This window comes from Zosterops lateralis (genome assembly GCF_965231275.1).
Source record: "Zosterops lateralis genome assembly, chromosome: Z".
NCBI classification, from domain to species: Eukaryota; Metazoa; Chordata; class Aves; order Passeriformes; family Zosteropidae; genus Zosterops; species Zosterops lateralis.
The window spans coordinates 73,319,231-73,343,203 of NC_139800.1; the positions used below are offsets into that span (position 1 = coordinate 73,319,231).

A 23,973-nucleotide genomic window follows, 5' to 3' on the forward strand; every position below is an offset into this window, starting at 1 on the left:
ATGTGTTAAAAAGTTTAATTTAACATGGCCTGATGGTTTAAATCCTGAGGGATTGCCTTTCCCTGCTCCCTGATGTGTTGTGAGGTAAAACTAAAGCTGGCTGTGCAGGCAGGGTGCAGGAGGGTGGCAGAGGGCAGGTGCAGAAAGGGTTCCTGGAGACAGAAAGCCAAGGTTTTCTGGAAGAGAGAGCAGGCAGACACAGGAGAGATAAAAAAAAAACTGCTCTGAGGTCCCTTTTGCTGCTCTCAGTTGAGCAAAGACAGGGGTGTAGGAAGTCAGCACAGGCCCACCTTGGTAACTTCTGTTCATGCAGCTGTCAGCAAGTCCAGAGGAGCCTGAAGGATTGAGCACAGTCTGTCAGCACCAGATGAACCTCTGGGCGTAGGAAGCCTCCTGTACTTCAAGAAAAATATCTTCCTTACTGCTGTTTGGAGTGAGCCTGCCACTGCTCCACCATTTTCTCCTTCCACTTAAAGCTTTAGACCAACTTTCATCTCTCTCTGTCCTAAATACAGGCAGTGGCCTCCACCAGCGTAATCCAGAGTAAACTCTGTGTCTTGGTTTGAAAAGACAGGTGTCTGCTAAGGAAAGCAGGAGCCTCCCTTGAAAATGTAAACTCTCTCCCTCTGAATTATTACAATTTTGAAATTAAGGGGCTCTCAGGTGAAGATATGAGAATAATAGTTTTTTACTAGGAAAATTAAATAAAAAAGCAGTAGTTAAAAAAACAAACAAACAAATAAAAAAACCCTAAAAAATAAAAAAACCACTGATAGAGCCAGAATACAGCCTGACACCCTGTTGTCAGGGTGTGGTTAGCAGTCCAGTTAAATCGTGGCTGCAGTCCTCCTGGAGTGACAGATGTGGCTCTGTTGAAGCAAAGATCCTGTAGAAGGGTGTAGTTTTCCTCTGAAGATCTAGCGGTGATATAGATGGGTCTGGTTTTCCTCTGGGAATCCAGTGGAAACAGGATGCTTTGGTGTTCTGAAGCTCAGATTTTTTATCCAGGTAGGAATGCCTGGCTCCTCCCTCTGGGTGAGGCATCTCCTAATGGGATGATGTAATTTTATCAGTCATGCAGCGAGCCTCAATGGCCCAATAACAGAAGATATGCCCCCCAGAGAAGATATAACATCAGATAACACCTGATTTCAACAGATGGTGATAGAATTCACATACTTTTGGTTACATCTTGCATTGCAACCTAAGACATTCTGGAAACCTGTTTTGCATCACACAAAGGCAGAATAGCAGGAGGGATTTAATGATGCTCCATTTGCTGCCTGAGTGGTCTCACTGTCTCAAAGCCTGGCTCCCACCCCAGCTGAACACAAAACAGGCTTTGAGATTTACAGGACTCCACAGGGGTGTCCTGGTTTAGGATAAATTAGGGGAGAACCTCCAAAAGGAGTCGCCTAAAAAAAACAAACCTCCACCACCCCTTCCCCCAGCCCTGGGTTTGGGAAGGAATTCCTTGGAGGAAAAGTGGAAAAAACCTGTTTATTGACAAATGAAAAAAAACACTCCCCAACACAAGGGAAAAGGAAACAACCCCAGATGGTACTCAAATTGCTGTGAAGGGAGGGCACAGAGCTTCTTTTGTGGGCCCTGGAGATCCCAGATATTCCCAGGTCAGGTCTGGAGCTGGTCCAATGATCCTCGGGGGGGGGGGGGGGGGGGGGGGGGAGGAGAAAGGGAGAAAAGAAAAGGGAAAGAAAAAAGAAAGAAAAAAAAAATGGAAGCAGTGAAAGTCAGCAAAAGCCAAAAGCAAGCCAGCAGCAGAAGCAGAAGCAAAAGCAAAAGCCAAAGCCAAAGCCAAAGCAGCCCCATTGCGGCAAAACAGCCCGCCGAAGTGGGGGGGCAGCTGTTAGACATAACAATGTAGTCACGACTGGGATAGGAGATACTCTCAACCCTGGACATTCCACCCCTTATCCCATATCATGGACATACAATAAAAAACTTCCATCTCATTTACTCAGACCTTCGACACACATTTCCGTCTGTCTTACTTGCTCAGACCTTTGACACTTATACGTTTCCTTCTGTTTCATGTCTGAGTGATCTAACGCACAGACAATGGTAGTAACATTCAGCAAACAATAACATTTACATGTGAGTCTCACCCCACATTCAGATCTCCCTGAGGTACATATCGTGTTGTTCCATCTTTCTGCATTATCCACCATGTATAACCCGGTCCTTGAGCAGAGACAATTCCACGGATGGGTTTGCCTGTCCTCGATACAGGGTTGATCCATACTGTCTTTCCCAACAAACCTCTAACATGGGCCACTGGAGCTTTATCTCCATCTACTATACTAAGGAGCTGGGACTGAGTAGGACCCGCTCGATTGGTAGAACCTCGGGTGTTAACTAGCCAGGTGGCCTTTGCTAAATGCTGCTCCCAGTTTTTTAAGGACCCCCCACCCAATGCTTTCAGGGTGGTTTTTAACAACCCATTGTATACCTCTCCACTTTACCTGCAGCTGGTGCATGGTAGGGGATATGGTACACCCATTCAATGCCATGTTCCCTTGCCCAGGTTTTAATAAGATTATTTTTAAAATGAGTCCCATTGTCTGACTCAATTCTCTCAGGAGTACCGTGCCTCCAAAGGACCTGCTTTTCCAGGCCCAGGATGGTGTTGTGGCCTGTAGCATGAGACACAGGGTAGGTTTCCAACCATCCCGTGGTGGCTTCTACCATGGTCAGCACATGGCGCTTGCCTTGGCGGGTTTGAGGCAGTGTGATGTAATCAATCTGCCAGGCCTCCCCATACTTGTACTTAGACCACCGCCCTCCATACCAGAGGGGCTTCATCCGCTTGGCTTGTTTAATGGCAGCGCACATCTCACAGTCATGGATAACTTGAGCAATGCTGTCCATGGTTAGATCCACCCCTCGGTCTCGTGCCCACTTATAGGTGGCATCTCTACCTTGGTGACCTGAGGCATCATGGGCCCATCGTGCTGGGAACAACTCTCCCTTGTGCTCCCAGCCAAGGTCTATCTTCAGCTCCCCTATCTTTGCAGCTTGATCTACCTGCTGATTGTTTTGCTGCTCCTCATTAGCTCTACTTCTGGGGACATGGGCATCTACATGGCGAATCTTCACAGGTAGTTTCTCTAACCAGGCTGCGATATCTTTCCACTCTTCAGCAGCCCAAATTGGTTTTCCTCTACGCTGGCAGTTTGCCTCTTAAGCCATCCCCACAGAGCGCTGGCTGCCATCCAAGAATCAGTATACAGATAGAGCCTTGGCCATTTCTCTCTCTCTGCAATATCTAGGGCCAGTTGAATGGCTTTGAGTTCAGCAAATTGACTGGATCCACCCTCTCCTTCAGTGGCCTCTGCGACCAGTCGTGTGGGGCTCCATACAGCTGCTTTCCACCTCCGACTCATCCCTATGACGCGGCAGGAACCGTCGGTGAATAAAGCATAACGTGCTTCCTCTGCCGGCAGCTGGTTGTATGGCGGAGCTTCCTCAACCCGAGTCACTGGTTCTTGTTCTTCATCTGCGACACTAAAACTTTCACCTCCAGGACAGTTCGCAATTAATTCCAAAATCCCAGGGCGATGTAGTTTCCCAGCTCGGGCGCGTTGTGTAATGAGGGCAATCCACTTGCTCCAGGTAGCACTGGTGGCATGGTGGGTGGAGGGAACCTTTCCTCTAAACATCCACCCTAGCACTGGTAGTCGGGGTGCCAGGAGCAGTGGTGCTTCCGTACCGATCACCTCTGAAGCAGCTTGGATTCCCTCATAGGTGGCCAAGATTTCCTTTTCCATTGGGGTGTAGCTATCTTCAGACTCCCTGTAGCTCCAACTCCAAAATCCCAGTGGTCGGCCTCGGGTCTCACCAGGTACCTTTTGCCAAAGGCTCCAGGACAGACCATGGCTCCTAGCTGCAGAGTAGAGCACATTCTTCACATCTGGTCCCGTTCTGACTGGGCTGAGGGCTACAGCATGCGCAATCTCCTGCTTGATCTGGGTGAAAGCTTGCTGCTGCTCAGGGCCCCAATAGAAATCGTTCTTCTTGCGGGTTACCAGATAAAGGGGGCTCACAATCTGACTGTATTCCGGAATGTGCATCCTCCAGAAACCTATGGCACCTAAGAAAGCTTGTGTTTCCTTCTTATCCGTTGGAGGGGACATAGCTGTGATTTTGTTAATAACATCCGTAGGAATCTGACGCCGTCCATCTTGCCATTTCACTCCTAGGAACTGGATCTCCCGAGCAGGTCCCTTAACTTTACTTTTCTTAACAGCAAAGCCGGCTTCCAGGAGAATTTGGATGATTTTCTCTCATTTTTCGAACACTTCTGTTGCTGTGTTTCCCCACACAATCATATCATCAATATATTGTAGATGTTCTGGGGCCTTATCCTTTTCTAGTGTAGCTTGAAAAGAAGTCCATGACATATGGTGGGACTGTGTTTCCACCTCTGGGGCAGTCTGTTCCAGGTGTACTGCACTCCCCTCCATGTAAAGGCAAACTGAGGCCGGCATTCGGCTGCCAGAGGAATAGAGAAAAATGCGTTTGCGATGTCGATAGTGGCGTACCACTTTGCTGCCTTGGACTCCAGCTCATACTGCAGTTCCAGCATGTCTGGTACGGCCGCACTCAGAGGTGGAGTCACTTCATTCAAAGCACGATAATCCACAGTCAATCTCCATTCTCCGTCAGATTTCCGCACCGGCCAGATGGGGCTGTTGAAGGGTGAGTGGGTTTTTCTGACCACCCCTTAGCTCTCCAGCTCTTGAATCATCTTGTGGATGGGGATCACGGTATCTCGAGTGGTTCTATATTGCCGACAATGCACTATTGAAGTGGCAATTGGTACCATTTGTTCTTCTCCCTTCAAAAGTCCTACTGTGATCGGGTTCTCGGACAGTCCAGGCAAGGTGTTCAACTGTTGAATGCTTTCTGCCATCACAGTTGCTACTCCGAAGGCCCACCTGAACCCTTTCGGGTCTTTAAAATACCCACTCCGGAGGTAATCTATGCCCAAGATGCATGGGGCCTCTGGGCCAGTCGCAATAGGGTGTTTCTTCCACTCATTCTTAGTCAGGCTCACATCTGCCTCCACCAATGTATAGTCCTGTGATCCCCCAGTCACACCAGCAATAGAAACCGATTCTGCCCCTACATATCTCGATGGGATCAATGTACACTGCGAGCCAGTGTCAACCAAAGCCTTATAGTCTTGTGGCTTCAATGTGCCAGGCCAACGAACCCACACAGTCCAAAACACACGATTTTCCCTAACCTCTACCTGGCTAGAGGCAGGGCCCCTCTAAGCATGATTATCCTTCTTTCCTGGGGTATATGTCTTAGAGGTTCCTTCAAGGGGATCAGACATGTCATCATCGACATCATACTTGACATCCTGGCTGCGAACAACTGGAGCTGCTCTCTGTTTGGTGAGACTTCCTCTTTGAATCCTACCTTCCTTCAAATTGCGTACCCGTTGTGCCAGAGCAGCAGTGGGCTTTCCATCCCATCTCCTCATGTTCTCTCCAGATTCACGCAAGAAGAACCACAACTCAGCTCGTGGGGTGTACCTTCTCTCCCCATCAAAGGAGCGCCTGCGTTGGATACCAGGGCCTCTAATTTGCACAGCCGAGATTTGGAGGAAGTCCTCCTTAATCTCTTCCCTGAGTTTCCTATGATTCTCCTCTATTTTGTCTTCTAGTTTCTGCAGTCGTGTTTCCACAGCTGCAATTCTGGCATGAGCTGGGCCATGTACAGCGTCAGCATATGCTCGAAGCTTTTTCGCCATATCGAGCACAGTCTCATCTGTCTCCTCTCGCTTCATTATTGCTAGAGCAGAGGCGTATTCAGATGGCCCAAGTCGCACAAGTTTCCTTCACATTACAGGTGTACATGCTACCAGGTCTGGATTCCTAGTTGTTACATCATCTGAAAAAATGAGCTCTGCTACTGCCATCTCTCTCAGATGTTGAATCCCCTGTTCTATGGTCCTCCACTGTGTCTGCTGCAAATAGAGGTCATCTGCACACAGGTATCTTTGTGCTACACCGTCCAGAATCCGTTCCCAGAGGCTGTGAAGGCTAGCCTCCCTCATCATGCCCTGGTCAATGACAGGATCAAGTGACAGAGATCCCAAATGCCTCGCTTCAGTGCCATCCAGAACTGTAGCCTCCCCTGCAGCATCCCAAATCAACTAATTATAGATTCATCAGATTGTCGCCTGTAATCCTTCCTTAGGCCTTGAAGGTCCTTTAGGGAAAAGGAATCAATATTGGCTCCAGAATCTACACCCCTCGATGTGGTTTCTGATTTTGGTGAAGGTCCTTCTCCTGGACCATCATCATCCTCCACCTTGCAATCGGTCTTAGTTGTACACTTTCTGCCTCTTGTATTAGCAGCAACAGCCCTTGGTTGAGCCCTACTGTCTGGTCCAGCTACTGGCCTGGAGCCTGGGATATTAGCTGCAGCCTGAGTGATTGGGATGCTAACTAATTTATCTCCTTCTTCCCTTTCTTCTAACTGCTGCCCTTCAGTATCTAGCAGAGTACGATAAACATATGCCAGGGCCCAGCTCACTGCAATAATCCTTTTCTCCTTAGTCAACTTGGTGTCCCGCAGCTCCCTGTGGGTCACCATATTGATGGCAGCCTTAGCTTGGATGCTCACTCAGCACAGCACACAGCAGCCCAGAACTCCTGGGCTCAAGTGATCCATTGGGCTCAGCCTCCCTGGCAGCTGGGACTACAGGTGCTGTCAACCCAGGACATCTCCTAATGAAAAGCAGGAGATGGCTTCACGTGACAGCTTGTGCCTGTGTGCATATCCATCTCCTTCAGTTTATGAGCACTTTAAAGGATTCAGTTTTCACTGGCATTTCACAATTGCATATTACAAATTCATTAGTAGAGTTTAATTTTCACTAACTGGCATCGTAAAAGTCTTCTCTTAATGTAGATATTTGTTACTGATATTTGTGGGTTTGTTTTTTGTTTGTTTGTTTGGTTTTTTTTTTTTTTTTTTGAGTGTTTTGATTAGATGTATAAACCAAGAAGTATTTATTTGAACAAATCCTTTTGCAAAAGAAAGCACTGAGAATGTTTTTGCTGTTCTGATTCAAAGCCACATTGAGGATGTTAACACCCTGGCATGTGGCCTACATCTCAGGAATTCACGTCTTTTAAAAACAGGTATTTGTAGGGCTGGAATCAGAGTAGGAGGATAAACACTTAGGAACACTTATGACACATAACTGTTATTATCTGAAAATTTTTCTGCATTTTTTTCAGGTAAACTTAATCTGTCTTTCATCACAAATGAAAAGCATCAGGTTACTCCTCATGGTTCAGCTCCACCTAAAGAGCAGAAGTGTTCCTGAATGATGCTCTTTTCCAGTGAGCATTGTGTTGGGCTGGGACATACTGGGCTGCTGAACAGATTGTCTAGTCTTATCACTACCAATTGGATTCTTAAAAAAAATAAATCCTGGAGGAGTTAAGAGGCTTTGCTATTGTGAATTCAGTTTGTGCTGAGATGAAGAAGCTATGACGACCTCAGTTGCTTTAATTAAATATACACCTTGAAATAAATATTCTCCATCTGTTTGACTTGCTCATTAGGGCAGGAAAAATAGAATAAATTTCACAAATTAGTTGACATTTTCTGAAATTTGTGCACCCTATCTGTGCAGCCAGTAAATGGTAAACAGGTATTGTCACAAGGAATCCTAAACAAAGTCACCTACAGCTGCAAGAAGTATGGAACCATCCACTGGAGCAGGGAGGGAGTAATTTCCCATGATTTATTCAACTTGGTTTTAAAGATACTGTACGTTTTGTTTCCATAGACATGAAATGTGATTGCTACAAACTCAGCAGGACCCTGTGTTCTCAGAATAAAGCTTCTACAATCAGAGATGGATCTTCTTAGCCTTATCTGGAACTACAGTGATGAGGCTCCAGTCACACAAAACTGCAGTAACATAACAGAGAGCAGCTACAGGTTGGCATAAACCAGACTTGTTCTCTGTTCCACTTGATTATGTGATTTTTGAGTCTGCTTGGAAGTGATATTTTGAAGGTGGTATGCTCAATCAAACTATGTTTTTTGAGCTTTCTCTGTCAGCTTAGTTGGTTTTGGTAAGGCGAAAACTGAAGGTGTGCAAAAAAAGACATCAAGACCATGACTGAAATTAGTGTTTAACCAAGAACTACTCTGTTCTTTGCCATGGTCTTGCCAAACATCCCTACCATGCCTGAAGTGAGAAAACAAAATGTCCTTTACAGCTGAGCCGGCATTAAAGATGGAGATGGGAAAACACGTCTCAATACAAACTATCCATATCCATATGGGGTTGTGAATTTACTGCCTTTTTTTTTTTTTTTTTTTTTTTTAAGTATACTGTACTGTTATCTGATTCATTTTCTTGGGCCTGCTTCTGGATATTTTATAAGTGCCCAAATGACATATTCTTCTGAAGTTTAACTGAAAATTGCAGTGGCTTTTTTGTGGGTTTTGGGTTTTGCTCAGTGCCTTATACAGGTTATGCTGACATAGAGAACTCCTTCATGTGAGTTACTGGAGGATTACATTTTCCCAGTTCCAGTTCCCCTTAATTTCAGCCCAGGAACTCCCTGTAACCCAGTAAAATTCCACAAATATTATTTAATTTCAAATAAGATGAAAAACAGGTTTTTTGCAGAATAGGATGTGACCAGTCCTATGCATCATTAAACACAATGGGAAACGAGGTGAAAACAGCACAGAAAGAAGCACACTATAATTTATCTCATTTTCACTGGATTTCTTGAGTAATTCTGAAGCACTGCAGCAGGAGTATCCTGAGGGACCAAACAGGGAAGGAGCTTTAACTGTTCTTGTCCTTTCTTAACCTTTGTGCCTTTTCTTCTAAGTGAAGTCAATAGGAAATTCAAGTCCAGGAGTGAAATTTTTAGGGAAAGTAGCCATCCAAAGGTGCAGAAAAATGTCAAGAAAGGTCTTCAAAGGCCTGACTGGATAACTGATTATGAGGATGGCTAATTGATAATAAGAATTAGCTTCCAGTAATTTTAATTGCAGTTAAGTGTTCAAGCACTGAAAATCCAATTAGACCATAGTAGGGATTTCAGATGAGGCACTCTATGACATGAATAGCACCGATGATTTACAGTCCACAGGGAAGATGGTCTAAAATGCATAAAGGAGAAACAGTGTCCATGCATGGGCCTGTTCATGGTGGCAGTGAAAAACTGCACCTTAAATTTATTGGGTGTTCATGGCCACATTGCCAAGACCATAAACGCCAAGCTGTGATGTATCTCTTCCCAGGAAAATCACAGTTATGTTTCTTCCTGGAGTCAAGATGTTTCCAATAGGAGTGATTTATCGACTGTGCTGTTTTATTTTTGTTAAAATGTACTTGGTATGTGCTGAAGAATTATGAGGCATCTGCCTGGATTTGGTTGTTTTTCTCAATCAGTAATTAATAATACCTCGAGCACTGGTATTCCCATACAATAATACCATCAGCTTAAAGCTTGTTAGTTACCGAATCTCCTCGAGTAGGGGATGCTAAATGCTCTTTGTTCTACTAATACAAAACCACAGAATGGTTTGGGCTGGAAGAGATCTCTGGATCTTATCCAGACCAACCCCCCTGCCCAGACTGGGTCACCGGGTGAGACAGGAACACATCCAGGTGGGTTTGGGGTGCTTCCAGAGGGGGATACTCCACAGCCTTCCTGGAAGCCGTCCCAGTGCTCTGCCCCTCCATGGTAAATTCTTCCTCCTGCTGGTGTGGAACTTGTGTTTGTTTATGACCCATTGCTGCTCGTTCTGTCCCTGGGCACCACTGAACGGTCTGCCACCTCAGGAATTGCTTTGGAGATATTGATATGCACTAATGAATTCCTCCAGAGCCTTGTCTTCTCCACACCTTTATCTGCTACACCCTTAAAGCCTGTTAGTTCCAGGATGTCCCTGACTGCGGGACCTGCTGCCTGCGCCACTGAGGAGAATGAACCTCCTCCTCTTCTGGCTGATCCGGCCTGAAAGCCTGAGATTCCACCCCACGGAACACTCGGCTCAGGGCAAGCTCTCCGCACCCCACGCCCTGCAGCGCTTGTGCCGAGCACCCCAGGGTCCAGCCAGCCGCCTGGGGCACGCTGTAAGGCCGATAACACCCTGCTTCTTTCCACCACGAGCGAATTCCTCGGGGAAAGCGGCGGGAAGGCGCCGCGGGCCGGGCGGGCCCGGAGCATCCCCGCCCCGGATGGACGCGCCGCCCCGGCCCCAGAGCGCCCCGCCCTTCCGCCGGGACATGGCGCAGGAGCCGCGGGGCATGGACGACGACGTGGAGGACGGCGAGCTCTCCGGCTCCGACTCGGACATGCCCGGGGCCGCCTCCCCGGGACAGGTGAGGGTGAGCGGCCGCCGGGGCGCCGGGCGGGGCTGCGGGGCGGGGAGGCCGCGCCTGGGGAGCTTTAGCGGCGTGGGGCGCCCGTTCCCGGGCCGGTTGTTTCTCCCGGGGCCGGTTGTTTCTCCTGGAGCTTGGTGGCTTCTCCCGGGGCTTGGTGGGCTCTCCCGGGGCTGCTGGCGTGTCCCTGCCCTGGTGGCTATCCCTGCGCTGGTGCCGCCGAGGCCTCCCCAGGGAGCCGCTACCGCGTGGCGCGGGCGGGAACAATGGGGACAGCGGCGACAATGGGGACAGCGGCGACAGTGGGGCCGAGCCCTGGGTGGCCGTGCAGGGGAGCCCCCAGCGCTGCCATCCCCAGGGCCCCGCGGCTCCCCGTGTCTGGAGAGAGATGCCGGCGCTGTCCCCGTGTCTCCCCCGCCACCAGCCCTGGGCCCAGCACAGCAAGGAGCTGGAGCTGCTGCAGCCAGGCCAGAGGAGGCTCCAGGATGAGCAGAGGGATGGAGCAGCTCTGCTGGGAGGAAAGGCTGCCACAGCTGCCATTGTTCAGCCTGGACAGGAGAAGCTTTGGGCTGACCTCACTGTGCCCTTGCAGGGCCTCAAGGGGCTGCAGGAAACATGGAGAGAGACAATTGCCAAGGGCTGGAGGGCCAGGACACAGGGAATGGCTTCCCAGTGCCAGAGGGCAGCAATGGATGGGATCTTGGGCAGGAATTGTTCCCTGGGAGGGTGGGCAGGCCCTGGCACAGGGTGCCCAGAGAAGCTGTGGCTGCCCCTGGATCCCTGGCAGTGCCCAAGGCCAGGCTGGACACTGGGGCTTGGAGCAGCCTGGGACAGTGGAAGGTGTCCCTTCCCGAGGTAAAGAGTGAGACCAGATGAGCTTTAACATCTCTCCCAACCCAAACCCATCTTCTGTGATCCTCGGAGGATATGAGGAATTTACTCTGTGAAGGAATTTGTACTGAGAGTATGAAGTATTTGCAGTGGTGTACAGACAGGAAAAGATTTCAAACTGAGATCAGTGTGTGACACTGTATGTGTAACAAATTTTATTTTCTCCAGTTACTTTGATCTTTGCAATATAGTTCTGAGAAATGAAGTGCAAAGTAAGTTTTTACAGAAATGCTCAGTCTTTATTTATTTATGCTGGTTTTGGGGTTTTGGCATTACACATGACGTTGAAGGCTTGTGTTTCATAATGTGGTAAGTTGAATACTTCTCTTTTCTGTTTGCTGTTTGGAGGAAGAAGAAACAGTGCCTGTGTTATAAAAAGCAAAAAGGCTAAAGAAAGAATTTTCATTTCATCTGAAAGTGAAGGAAGAGCTCTTACTTTGAAAGATCATGGGACAGCATATAAATTTACAATAAGAAATCAGTTGGAGAATAACTGGAATTAGGAGTAAAAGCATTTCTTGAGTATTTGTCTATCAGTGGAATGATTTTTTGGTGGGGGTGCTTATTTTAATTAATAAGTTAATCCATAGTGTCTTGTTGGTTTAAAGGAGGAAAATGGATGCTTCTGTAAAGGTTCTTCTGTCCCCAAGTTGGTCATGTGCTGTCCTGACTGAGCCGGGATCACAGAACACTTTTAGTCTGAGCACCGTCCCAGTTTTGTGGGTTTGGTTTTGGGGTTTATTTTTGGTTATTTGGTCTTCCCACTTGAAACTCTGGGGAGATTATTGACTTCTCTGCTGTTAGACAAACCTCTGGCAGGTTGCTGTGGTCTGGTATTTTACAGTTCTTAGAGCTGCTGTGCATCTTGTGTTTTTGTCCAGTTTGCACACATTCACCACTTCTCCAGTCCCGTAATAACTTTTGCTCAGCAAAGTTTGCCTTAAGGAGAAAAACAGCTCCTGACGTGTTTCTGTGTCAGCCATGCTCTATTTCACATTCATGCACTCAAAATAGAGGAATTCCAAAGGATCCTTCTGTGCTGTGGCCCAGGAGATGCTCATGGAGGACTGCATGGCCGCAAGGGTCAGAATTATGTATTTTATCTAATCAACAACTTGATAGCTCTCTTGATTCTCGTGAATAATGGGTTTTGATTCACCTTTTTATTTCAGAAGCCGCATGCTGGCAGTGATTCCTGCAGGCCCTTCCAGAGCAGCCTCTCCTCCTGTGCCCCCAGCGTTCCTTACAGGACCACCAAGAGCCTGGACTCCAGCGAGGAAAGCGGCTCTGACTCCGATGACGACAACTGCCTGTGGAAGCGGAAGAGGCAGAAGTGCTTCAACTTCTCCCCTGTCAAACCTGAGCCCTGCCAGCTCAGCCAGAGCCACCAAAAACAGACTGCTGTGCGTGGCAAAAAGGTCAACAACATCTGGGGCGCCGTGCTCCAGGAGCAGAACCAGGATGCGGTGGCAACTGAGCTTGGGATTCTGGGCATGGACGGTTCAATTGACAGGAGCAGGCAGTCTGAGACTTACAACTACCTGCTGGCTAAAAAGCTGATGAAGGAAGCCCAGCAGAAGGAGGCAGAGACTTTGGATAAGGAGCTGGATGAATACATGCACGATGACAAGAAGATGTTGCCGGCAGAGGAGGAAAACGGGCAGGGCTTCCTCAAACGGAAGCGGCCCGTGAGAGACAGACTGGGGGAAAGGCAAGAGATGAAATACAAGGGAAGGTATGAAATAACAGAGGAGGATTCAGAGGAGAAAGTGGCAGATGAAATTGCTTATCGGTGAGTATTCAATAATGGTGCATCTTCACTAAGCACTGGTGATTGATGGAAAGAACGGGGAGGGAAAGCTCCCCTGCTGCTAAATTACGTGTCACACCAGGTCACAAAAAGCATTTCCAAAATCCTGGGATAAAAATGCATCACTATGGCTGGTGATCTTGTAGAAACATCCAAATAAATACTGCCTGTTTCTTTGAATTTTTGTATTTTTATTTACAGAGCCACCAGGATAGTTCGTTATTTGACAGCAGGGCAAGGAAATACTGTTGCTCATTATACAAATTTAGTATTGCCTTTTTTTGGGAAATACCCCGTAGTTGTTTGGACTTTGACGCCGATGCACACATGCTGTGGTCACCACAAAAATCTGTTCTAAGTTCTAAACCTTTGAAACTGTAGATAATTTGGACGGTGGAGTGTTTTGGATGGAGTCAAACTGCCGTTCTCTTTCAGTGGTGCAAGGGAAGAAAATTACGTTAAAGAGGGAACAAGACTTAGAGTTAGCTTGACACTTAAATCAAGTTTGGGTTTATTGGTCATAGTTGCTTTTATACATGTGGTATTACTTCAGAATCTGGCAATACTACGGCAATTAGTTGATAATGCTTTTAATAGTTCTGGGTAGTTCCTCATTTAATATGAAAACTGAGCATATTGCTTGCCATAAACTCCTTTATATAGAAAGCTTCATTGAAACAGGGCAGAAACATCTTTTTCTTATTTTTTTGTAATTATAGTAGTGGTGCCACTGAGCTGTATCAATAGGGTTCTGCTTATAGTGTAATTTTTGTTGGTTTTTTTCCTTTTAATAGATCAGTTAATAAACTGATCTCTTTGTTATGTAGGTTTGTCTGAAATGGCACATGATACAGGGGAACTTTCACACTTCCTGTTTTCTCCAGTTGCTGCTTTAACCATAAAAAATTAATTTCAACTGTTAAATGCATAAAGAGCTTTTGTACTTTGATTTCAGAGGTTTATGCAGGTCTTTGCAGTTTCATATTTGGTTTGATATTTCACATATCAGTAGAAGAAAAGTAAACACACAAAGCATTTTCTTTGAAACAGGTTTTAAAAATGCACGCTTTAGGGAAAAGAACATCCCTTAGAAGCTCAGTGTTTTGAAATCTGAGTCAATAAACCATTTAAGCACATTTGAACACAGACTCATCAGCACAAAATGAATTATTATTCATTGTGGAAGTCCCACAGTCAGTTATACTCGAGGAATTATCCTGACAATAAATGTGCCTTTCTTTTTTTTTCCCCTCTCTGTTCAGACTTTGTGAGCCAAAGAAGGACTTAATTGCTCGAGTAGTGAAAATAATTGGGAAGAGAAAAGCAATCGAGCTGCTGATGGAAACAGCTGAAGTAGAGCAGAATGGTGGACTGTTCATCGTGGTAAGGAAAATGTCATCCTGTGGGTTTACCAGGGATGGGGAGGGCAGCACAGCTTTTTACTTGCAGAATATTCACACAGTGCTGTTGCAAGTCTCTCGTGCTGGACATGTTCTCCTGGAGTTTTATGGCCTTCCCTTGCCATGAGACTCCCCTAATACACACTCACATAACCTTCCCAGCAGGATTTGAGCAAACAATATGAATGAACCTGGAAATTACCCAGGTCCTTGTGCTGAGATTTGTGTCTGATCTGCAGGGATTATAACATTGTGTCTATTAGTGTGACTTTCTTTGGAATCTTTCTCTCACAGACTTGAGGCTGAGGATTCTTAGGCTTGAATAAAAAGTAACATTTCCAGTATCCCATTTGCAGAATAACTTCCAAAAGGAAAAGTGTTGTCTTCATTAGGGAACCATTGGTTGTGTATCAGCAAAGCAAAACTGAGCATAGATTTCTGTTAGAAATCATGGTAAAAAAACCCTATACTCCATGATTAGGTTGCCAATTTTTAATATGTTTTTATTCTTGTTAAATAATGAGCCCCAGTGTAAAAAACATAGTGGGTAAGAAAAGGTGTGAAGTGAGGAAAAGGTGGATGAAAACTAGGAAATACTTTCACTTGATTACAATTTTTAAGTTCTGTCTTGGAAGTTCCATCTTCTACTTGGAAGGAGAGAGGAGAGGAAAAACAACCGGGTCACAATCTAAAGAAACACAAAAATAAATTAAAAATTAAAAAAACTACCACACTCCCTCCCTCAAAAAAGACAAGGCAAAAATTTCCAGTTACCTAGTTGTGCTAGAAGCATTCTGTTGTCTTGAAAGTTAAATTTAAAAGTGTTTTACAGAGGAGATGAAGGCAGCTCCTGGTGGCACAGGTTGCTTTGGAAGCAGATCAGAGTACAGTCTTTGAAAAGCAGATCACAAAAAGGCACCAGGAAATGCAGGTGATAAAAAGATGTTCACATGTGCTGTTTCAAGAACCTACTTAAAACCTGACCTTCCCTGTTCTTTCAGTTTTTAGATTATATAGTACATTATTTAGCAGTAAAGTATCGCATTTTGCACCAGTATAATCCAGTTTTTACTGGAGTAAAAGTAGTGTTTTATACTGCAAATTTTAATTGAATTATAGTGTGGTAATTAATACTTGTAATTTACAGAGGTTTCAAAGCTGAGCCCATTCCATGCACTGCTGTTGCTGCACTGAAAACTGGGTCAAATGTGGTGGAGAAGAATTTTAAAGTACAGGTTATGTTTCCTATGCCTTCAACAGCAATGCAGAATCCTGTAGATAACACAGACAAGTTGTAGCATTTCCGAGCACAATTATTAAAAAACTCTGAGATGAACATAATTTTATTAAATTAGTTTTAGACATTTTACTGGGCTTACATGTTAGGAATGCTCTGAGTGTTTAACCTAGTGCATAACTTGTTGCAGAAAGCTGTGATAGTAGTTAGAATATTATTCGTATTTTGTTTCTTCATTAGCAAAATCAGGTTTAGCTTGTAGTTTTAACAATTTAGCATTATATTCTAAAGGAATTTTTTTGTAACTTCATGATTTTCCTGTCCAGATTTAGCAGGCTGATTGTTGACTTTCGTATGACTAATTCAGTCACAAATGAGACATAGACAGGGTTATTTTCATGTGGTATTTGACACACCAGAACTTGAATTTGCTTTATTCTGTCTCAGCACTGAGTGTTGCCTTAGAGGCTATTTTTTTGTCAACACTTAGCATTAAGCTTGCTGTTCCCAATTTCCTCTCTCTCTATTAAGAATGGCACCAGGAGAAGAACACCTGGGGGTGTTTATTTAAACCTGCTGAAGAACACACCGAGCATCAAAGAAGAACAAATCAAGGTAAAAATGTCAGGAATTCAAATGTACATTCTCGTCTGGGTTTTTTCTTCCTACTAGAAAAGTCACAACTGAAACTCTCTAACTTCTGACAAATGTAACTGTATTCCTTCCATTGAAATCAGACTTCCACATTCAAAAGACAGGCAAAAAAATAAAAGACCTACTCAAAAATTGTTGAATTGCCATTAACTCTAAGCAGAGAGAACTCACTTTTGCATGTTGCCAGTCAAAAAAACCTCTTGAGGAAGATGAGGTTGTAGAGTCTGGCAGAGACAAATGTTAGATTTTCCGGATTTGTATATTGCATTCTTTACAGCAAAGTTGTCCATATTGTGTTTCTCCTCTTGGAGCTTTGTGTCGTTGTGCATGGATTGAATGCAGGTCTCTCAGTAGAGTATTTTTGTCCTGTATAGCTCCAGCTGTGGCACCAGGCAGAATTTCTCATTAAATCAGTTGGTGATCTTGAACCTAATCTGAATTGTTCACTGGGCTCATCTGTGGTGCTCTCTAAATCAGTTTTGTAAGGTTGTAAACATCATCTCTCTGAGGTGTTTCAACTTAGTGATGAAAATACCAATTTTTTTTTTTTCTTGTGGCATGTGCTACTTTAATAGAGTATTGGATAGTTTTTATTTTGCTTTTAGGTGGCTACAGGTCATTCTGTAAACACAGAGTCTGGTACTAGAGTCTGGTATTGGGAACTGATAAAAAAAGTCAACTTTGTTTCAACATGGTGCTTGGTTGTTTGGAGGAAAAAAAATGAACAGGAAAATAAAACCCCGACATGTTTTCATAGATTTAATTGGTCAGAAAAAGTTTTTAGAAGTTGCAAGACTGATCACTTTACACTATTAGAAATTTTCTGTTCCACCCCTCTTCCTTAAGTGCAGTCTTTTCTCACACTTCTGCTCTCAATCACATGTAACTTAGTTAAATATTGACCAGTTTGGGGTTTTGTGGTTTTTTTGTTTTTGTTTTTTTTTTCAATTACTTTACGTTTTTTTAGGAAATACCAGCAAAATGAATATGCAAAAAAATTTTGTTATTGTTGTTTACTTGGTTTCTTTCCAGGAAATATTCTATCTGGAAAACCAAAAGGAGTATGAAAACAAAAAAGCTGCAAAGAAAAGGAGGATACAAGTTCTGGGGAAGAAGATGAAAAAGGCCATCAAGGGGCTGAACCTTCAGGAATATGATGATGCATCTCGTGAGACTTTTGCCAGTGACACAAACGAGGCTCTGGCTTCCCTGGACGACCTGCAGGAGGGGCACCACGAGGCAAAGATGGAACCTGAGGATACTATTGAAATTGACAATGCCCACGATTTGGAGATCTTTTAGTTACTAATATTCCTGATTACAGAGTCTCTATGAAAACACGTTAAATGAGCCTTTCTTGTAATCCCGTGGCTTCTTGTTTTTAAAGCATGGGGGATACTTGATGCTGAAAAGCAGGAGTCTTAGCTAATTTTAACAGCATGAAAGACTTTTAATTGTCCTGTTACTTGTTTGCTGAGTCCTCAGAAACTTTTAAGGTTTTTCTAGATAGCAGCCCTGCATCACATTAAGAAGTGTTTTTAGTCACATGTTAGGTTTAGGAGTTCTAACTTTAGGAGTTTTAAAGGCTATGTTTTAACCAAATACTTCTAATTTAATTTGCTGAAACACACAAAGTCGCCAGGTGAGCAATGCTCTTTACTACAGATGAATAGAAAAACCAGTATGAATTTAGTCTTCATATAAAAGATTATATATTTTTAATGTTGCAGTGTATTGATAAAAATAGAAGTATTTATAGGATTAAGACCTGCAAAAACAGATTGGTTTGTGAAATAAACTTAATTTTAGTGGTCAGTGAAATTTGAATAACACCCTTGTAAATAAGTGGTATTGAGCAATGTATGTTTCGGATTTCTGCAGTAGCTTCATTCTTTGTATTCCAGTGGTGAGATGAGCTTCCCATCTGTTCTGTCTAAACATTTTCCATGATCAGACAGACACCTAAGTTCCATGGATCTTTTTATTTGCAGACAAATATAACTGAAAGCCTTCAGAGTAGTGAGATTTTACTGAGCTGTGTTCCCTTCAAGGGTCTATAGACTGTATGTGCATATGTAAACTCTTTACCTTGTAGTTCTTGTTTCTGTCTTCCTGTGTGCAGTGAGATAATGTGCAGCTTGCAGAAGATCTGGAGTTTTTCTGTGCTGACTCTTACAGGGGATATTTTTTTTCATTTACTTGATGCAGGAAATGGTTGTGTAGTTTATTAGTTTGGCCAAAACCAATTTTTATGCTGAATATTGTTTTTAATATAGCTGAAGAACACGTGCAACATGTATATGTATGATATCTAAAGTATTTTGTCACTAATAAGTTGTGGCTTTTTTTGTGAGTAGACACTATTCATCCCAACTTCTCTGCATAAATTTTGTTCACTTTTGAATCCTTGAGTTTCAGAAGGAAAGGGTGTCACTAAAACACATTATCAGTTTATAAGATTGAACAGTTCAGTATTACCAAGAGCTGGCATTTAAAGGGTTGCAGCATTTGGAGAAACACTTCTTACATGTAACAGCACATTCCATTACCTGCCTTAGTAAATGTGGAGTTTGACTTTTCTGCTTTTTTTTTGTTCATGTTTCAGAGCTCCTAATTGCTAAAAAGTTACTCATCAGATGTGCAGCATGCCTTTGCTGGTAGTAGTTGCTGGTGCTGAAATAACAAAATCACTTATTTTTTTCATTAATTTTCCTAACCAGTGATGGTCAGAGTAAACTGCTAACTCCCATAAAGGAGACAGAATTTTGTGCTGTTTAATTGCTTTGGGACTGTACCATTTCATCCTGGTTTTGGGAACTGCTTGGGGATATGTCTTAACTGTTTTCTGGATAGAATCAGCAAATTGTAACATTGGTTTAAGCAATTTTTTAAATTGTTATGTGATTTGCACTGTGTATTTTTTAATGTTAATATTTCTAACGTTGATTTCTCAGGCAAGGGGTACTGAAATGGTGTGTAAAGTATTGTCTTTAACAAAAGGGTGATATGGGCATTAAGCTATTGGAGAGGGCAGTGAGGATGGGGAGGGGCTGGAGGGGGGGACGAGGGGCTGAGGGCACTTGGTCTGTTCAGCTGGAGAAAAGGAAACAGGGGAGACTCATTGGGATCTTTAAAATCTTCGGGAGAAGAGGAGGGGCAGGCACTTTGGTGACCAGTGACAGGACCCCAGAGAATGGCCTGAAGCTGGGTCAGGGTTTCCAGGTTTAGACTGGGTATCAGGAAAAGGTTCTTCCCCCAGAGGGTGGTTGGGCACTGGAACAGGTTCCCTAGGGTAGTGGTAATAACACCAAACCCAACAGAATTCAGGGAGTGTTTGGACACTGCTGGGATTGTTGAGTCTGTGTAGGGCCAGGAGCTGGACTGGATGGTCCCAGAAATTTTTGTGGGGTTTTTTTCTGCTTTCCCTGGCTATCAATGGAGTCCTTCCAAAAGCAATCCAGTTCAAAATGCTGGGATCAAGTCTTCAGTCCTGGCTCAGCAGCAATTTTCTTTGGTATGGAACAGGTTGAATTAAGCAGCAGCAGCTTTTGTGTGGGGCTGCAGTTGAGACAGGTTTTCTCTCTCAGGTCCTACTTGCTCACCTTCAGTCTGTCCTGGGCTGATCCTTGCACAGGGAGCAACCCTCCCTGTCTTTTGTCTGGAAGCAGATCTGTCTGTTTAGATTTTGGTAGCTGATGTTCTGCAGACAAAAATGCAAGGAACACAGGTTGGGGTTTGAGCTCTTCAGGTTTGTCTGATAGCAGGCGTGGTTGAGGCATTATCTTTGCTGCAAATAAAGACTCCGTACTGCTGGTACAAGCATCACCCTCCATCCCATAAACTATCGCAACATAATGAGCAATCTCTGTTATACCCGAAGAAAAAATGCTGAAAAACTGAGGGAAATGCACTTTGATCTGAAAACACAAAGCTCATTTTGCTACCTTGCATCCAAAATTCCAACTGGAAAACAGTGATTTTTGGTACCACTGGAAAAAATAGTTCATTAACAGTTCAGTTTTACTGTGGATCTTGAAAACATCATTGAAGTATAATGGCAATTTTTCAGATTCTCCTTCCCCTTCCAAGTAGATGATCTCATTAAGATCATGTTCTTATGCCCTCTGGGCTTACTAACTGCTGTTTGCCAAAATTCTCAAGCAAGTGTGGAATGATGCAGTTCGAGGTATAAAGATGATGGGAAAGTGAGATGATTATTAATTATGACATTTTCTGTTACAGAGAAGGTGAATTCCTTGTATTTTTTTCAGAGTAAAGGTGAAGGGGTAGACTGAGTAATAAGACAGTTCTCAAGGGTTTGTTGTGGGTTTTTTTGAGTTTTTATCAGCCATAAAACTTCAGTATGACAATGCTCATTATTTATCCCCTTAACTCAGACCATCCTATGACTCAGGCAATTCTGTCAGAGAAAGTATTAAAAAAAAAAAAAAAAAAGTTTATTTCAATGTACAGAGGAGAATTCATGCCCCAGTGAATACAGATTTCTTTGATGCCTCACTCCTGTTCTTAATTCTTTCTGGTCAGCAACTCCTCAGAGATCCAAGCCTTTTTCTGAACCACTCTGGGGCTTCCTCAGTGGATCTGGGAATATCCATCCTGTCTTGGAGCTTTGACATCACAGTTTGCTTAAGGGATTCAGGAATGTGGCAAAGACAATGACTGCAGTTTCTTGCTATTACCTCTTGGATTCAGCAGGCAGGCAGCCTTAGCAGCAGCTGTGGCCTCTTGGTGATTTTGGACCTCATGCATATCATCTTATTTGTGACCTGCCAGACCTAAGCAGTTCCTGCAGAACAAAGCTAATTACATATTTGAAGGTTTCCTGTCCCCCCATCTTCAGTGCTGATAGATGCCACTTTTTCAGAGCTGTGGGAGGAACACTCAGCTGTGGTACATTTAGTGTTGCCCAGCCAAGTGCATTTCTAGAATCACAGACACATAGACCTAAATACTGACAAATATGAGGAATGTGTATCTGAAGGGAGACTACACACAATTTAGCTATTCTAGACACCTTTCAGGTTGGGATTCTTGTTTCTTTTTTGCTTGACCAGAAAGATTTATTTAGTTATTTAAAGAAACAAACAAAAAAAATTATATCATTAAATACATAGAGGAAAAAAAAATCTTTACTATCTTGAAAACTTTTCCCCAAATAGAATGTTTTATTAATTGAAAATTTACTAGTGAATTAATATACCATCATTCTTGTTTAAGACATAATCCCTTTGAAAGGTATTCTCATTTTTCTGCAGAAGATTTACTTTTTTAGTTTGCCATCTGAATTTTTCATTTATTTTATCAATGATTAATGATGATTGGGGTTTGATTTTTCCCCCCAATGGATAGTACAGCTGTTTACAGTAATTATTTTACATTTGATGTTTAGTTACCACTGATGAGTTTTGTACTGACACCTTTTCTGGCACTAAAATATTTTTATTCAACATGCAGAACTGGGGGAAGTAGATCATGGAAGACCATTCTGTCTTGGTCCACCAGGAGAGACCTGGCCATGGAGCTGAAAGAAAAGCCTCCAAAAAAAACCCTAAATTCTTTGAGAAATTTTAGTTGCTGATATCCTCACACATTCCCATTTCCAGATGCTGGGCAACTCTGATAGATTTTCCATTTGGAAAAGTCATGAGCTGCTTTTTCCTCTTAGAGAACAAACAGGAACAGAATAGTATGTAATGTTTAAATGACAGAACTGTACCAAACTGTTGTATGGACTACTTTCTTTATAAAGAAAAATAATTTTAAAACCCCACCAATTTGCCATTATGTTGACACACTTTTTCCTTGGTGAAGAATATGACAACCTAAAATATTTAGGACTCAGGGGTTTGGTGGAAAATCAGAATGTCTTTGTAGATGTACAGGAGCTATGTAGCAGCCTAATCTTGTTTTTTCCTTAAGTAGTCTCTCAAATGTAAAAAATGAATTGCAGTTATATTAACTTAAGAAAATATATAAAATATATCTTGCACCTCGTTGCTGCTCCATGAAGAAATTCTGTCATGGTGAATAAAGATTTATGGTTGACACAACCTTTTTTTCTACAGAAGTTGCTATTAATAGAGTCTCTTTCCATGCTTCAGGAACAGGTAACATCTTCTATCTGCTTTTCTTTAGTTTTTATTTTTAATGTTATTCCTCTAAGCTGTTTTCTGCAAACTGTCTAATTTCTTACTTTACGCAGATATTCCCCAGTGAAAGGCACTGAATATGAGTTTCTCTGCCAGATCCTCAGTACCTCTCAAAAAACTGGAGCTTTTTGCAGACTTGGATGCCCCAGTTTAGCCAAAAGAGTGCAGAGCAGATGAATTCCCAAGCACCACAGCTGGAAAGTGCCATAATCTGCAGTTTGAAAAATGATAGAATGAAAAAATTAGGATGCCAAGCAAGCAGGTAAAGAAGGGTCTTAATGAATCCTTGAAGATACATTTTTCTGGGTTCTGCCTGCTCTGGCTGACTGCCTGTGCTCTCAGGAACACTCTACTCAGCAGCCAGCTCTGGCAGTGACTTTCTCCAGGAGTTTCCTGTAGATAGGTCCAAAAGCATTTATGGGATAAGCTCCATGCCAGGTGCCCTGGTCCCTCGGGACACCATTTCCTTTCCTCTCTCCCTCCCTTCCTCCCTGCTGCAGTTTTGTTAACTCTCTTCACAAATGAAAAGAGTGAGTGAAATGTAAACTTGCTGCAATTTTCTCTGCACAGCAACCCTGTAGAGAATGGAGTGGTTGTGTGCATGTGAGACAAGCCATAAGATAATTCTAAGAGTCATCTCAGCAGTTATATGACTAGATAAACAGATGAGATTAAAGCAGGCATGAAAGAAGTTGTTCATGTATCACTCTGCTGCTATCTACAAAACCATAATCCTTGCCCAAGAGTTAGCTAAGAGTGAAATCAGTAAGTTCCTCCAGCAAGCCCTTTTTAAAATGGAGAATTAAAATAGATATAGAATAGAAATAGAAATAGAAATAGAATAGAATAGAATAGAATAGAATAGAATAGAATAGAATAGAATAGAATAGAATAGAATCTATGAAAATCATCTAGTTCAACTGCCTGACTATTCTAGATCTTTAACCAAAGGTAAAATCTTTTATTAAGGCCACTGTCCAAATAGTTTTTTTTAAGGCATAGGGTATCTGTCACCTCTGTAGGAACCCTGTTCCTGAACTTCCTCTGGAACCGCTTTGAGCCATTCCCACCCACTGGATCCCAGGAGTTCAGTGGCTCCCTCTCCACATCCCCTCCTCAGGAAGCTGCAGAGAAGCCTGAGGTCATCCCTCCAAGCAGGACAAACCCAAACTCATCAGCTGCTCTTCATGGGACATGGGATCTGGATACATTCCAGTACCTTAATTTGCTGCTTAAACTGTGCCCAGCACTACACACAGAAAACCCCATAATGTTCCTTTGGCCTTTTGGGTGTTTTTAAGAGCTGCCAGTTTTATGTAGGGAAACTTAAGCCTTCCAGCAGTGAACAGGAACTGATAATGATGCTAAATGGCCTCTGTGAAATTACTTGATTCGAGTAATAAAGT

The 23,973-nt window shown here is 43.4% G+C and overlaps 1 protein-coding gene across 2 annotated transcripts; it reads left to right on the plus strand.

The window, feature by feature from the left end:
* The first annotated feature begins 10,308 nt into the window (after positions 1 to 10,308).
* PHAX (phosphorylated adaptor for RNA export) lies at positions 10,309 to 20,863 on the plus strand. 2 transcript variants are annotated; one of them, XM_083884372.1, is made up of 5 exons: positions 10,309 to 10,405; positions 12,469 to 13,088; positions 14,369 to 14,489; positions 16,275 to 16,358; positions 17,430 to 20,863. In XM_083884372.1, the coding sequence occupies exons 1-5, from the start codon at positions 10,310 to 10,312 to the stop codon at positions 17,697 to 17,699; spliced, it is 1,191 nt and encodes a 396-aa protein (XP_083740498.1). In that variant the 5' UTR covers position 10,309; the 3' UTR covers positions 17,700 to 20,863. The 2 variants fall into 2 exon arrangements, with proteins under 2 accessions (XP_083740498.1, XP_083740499.1); XM_083884373.1 differs by lacking the exon at positions 16,275 to 16,358.
* The last annotated feature ends 3,110 nt before the right edge of the window (positions 20,864 to 23,973 follow it).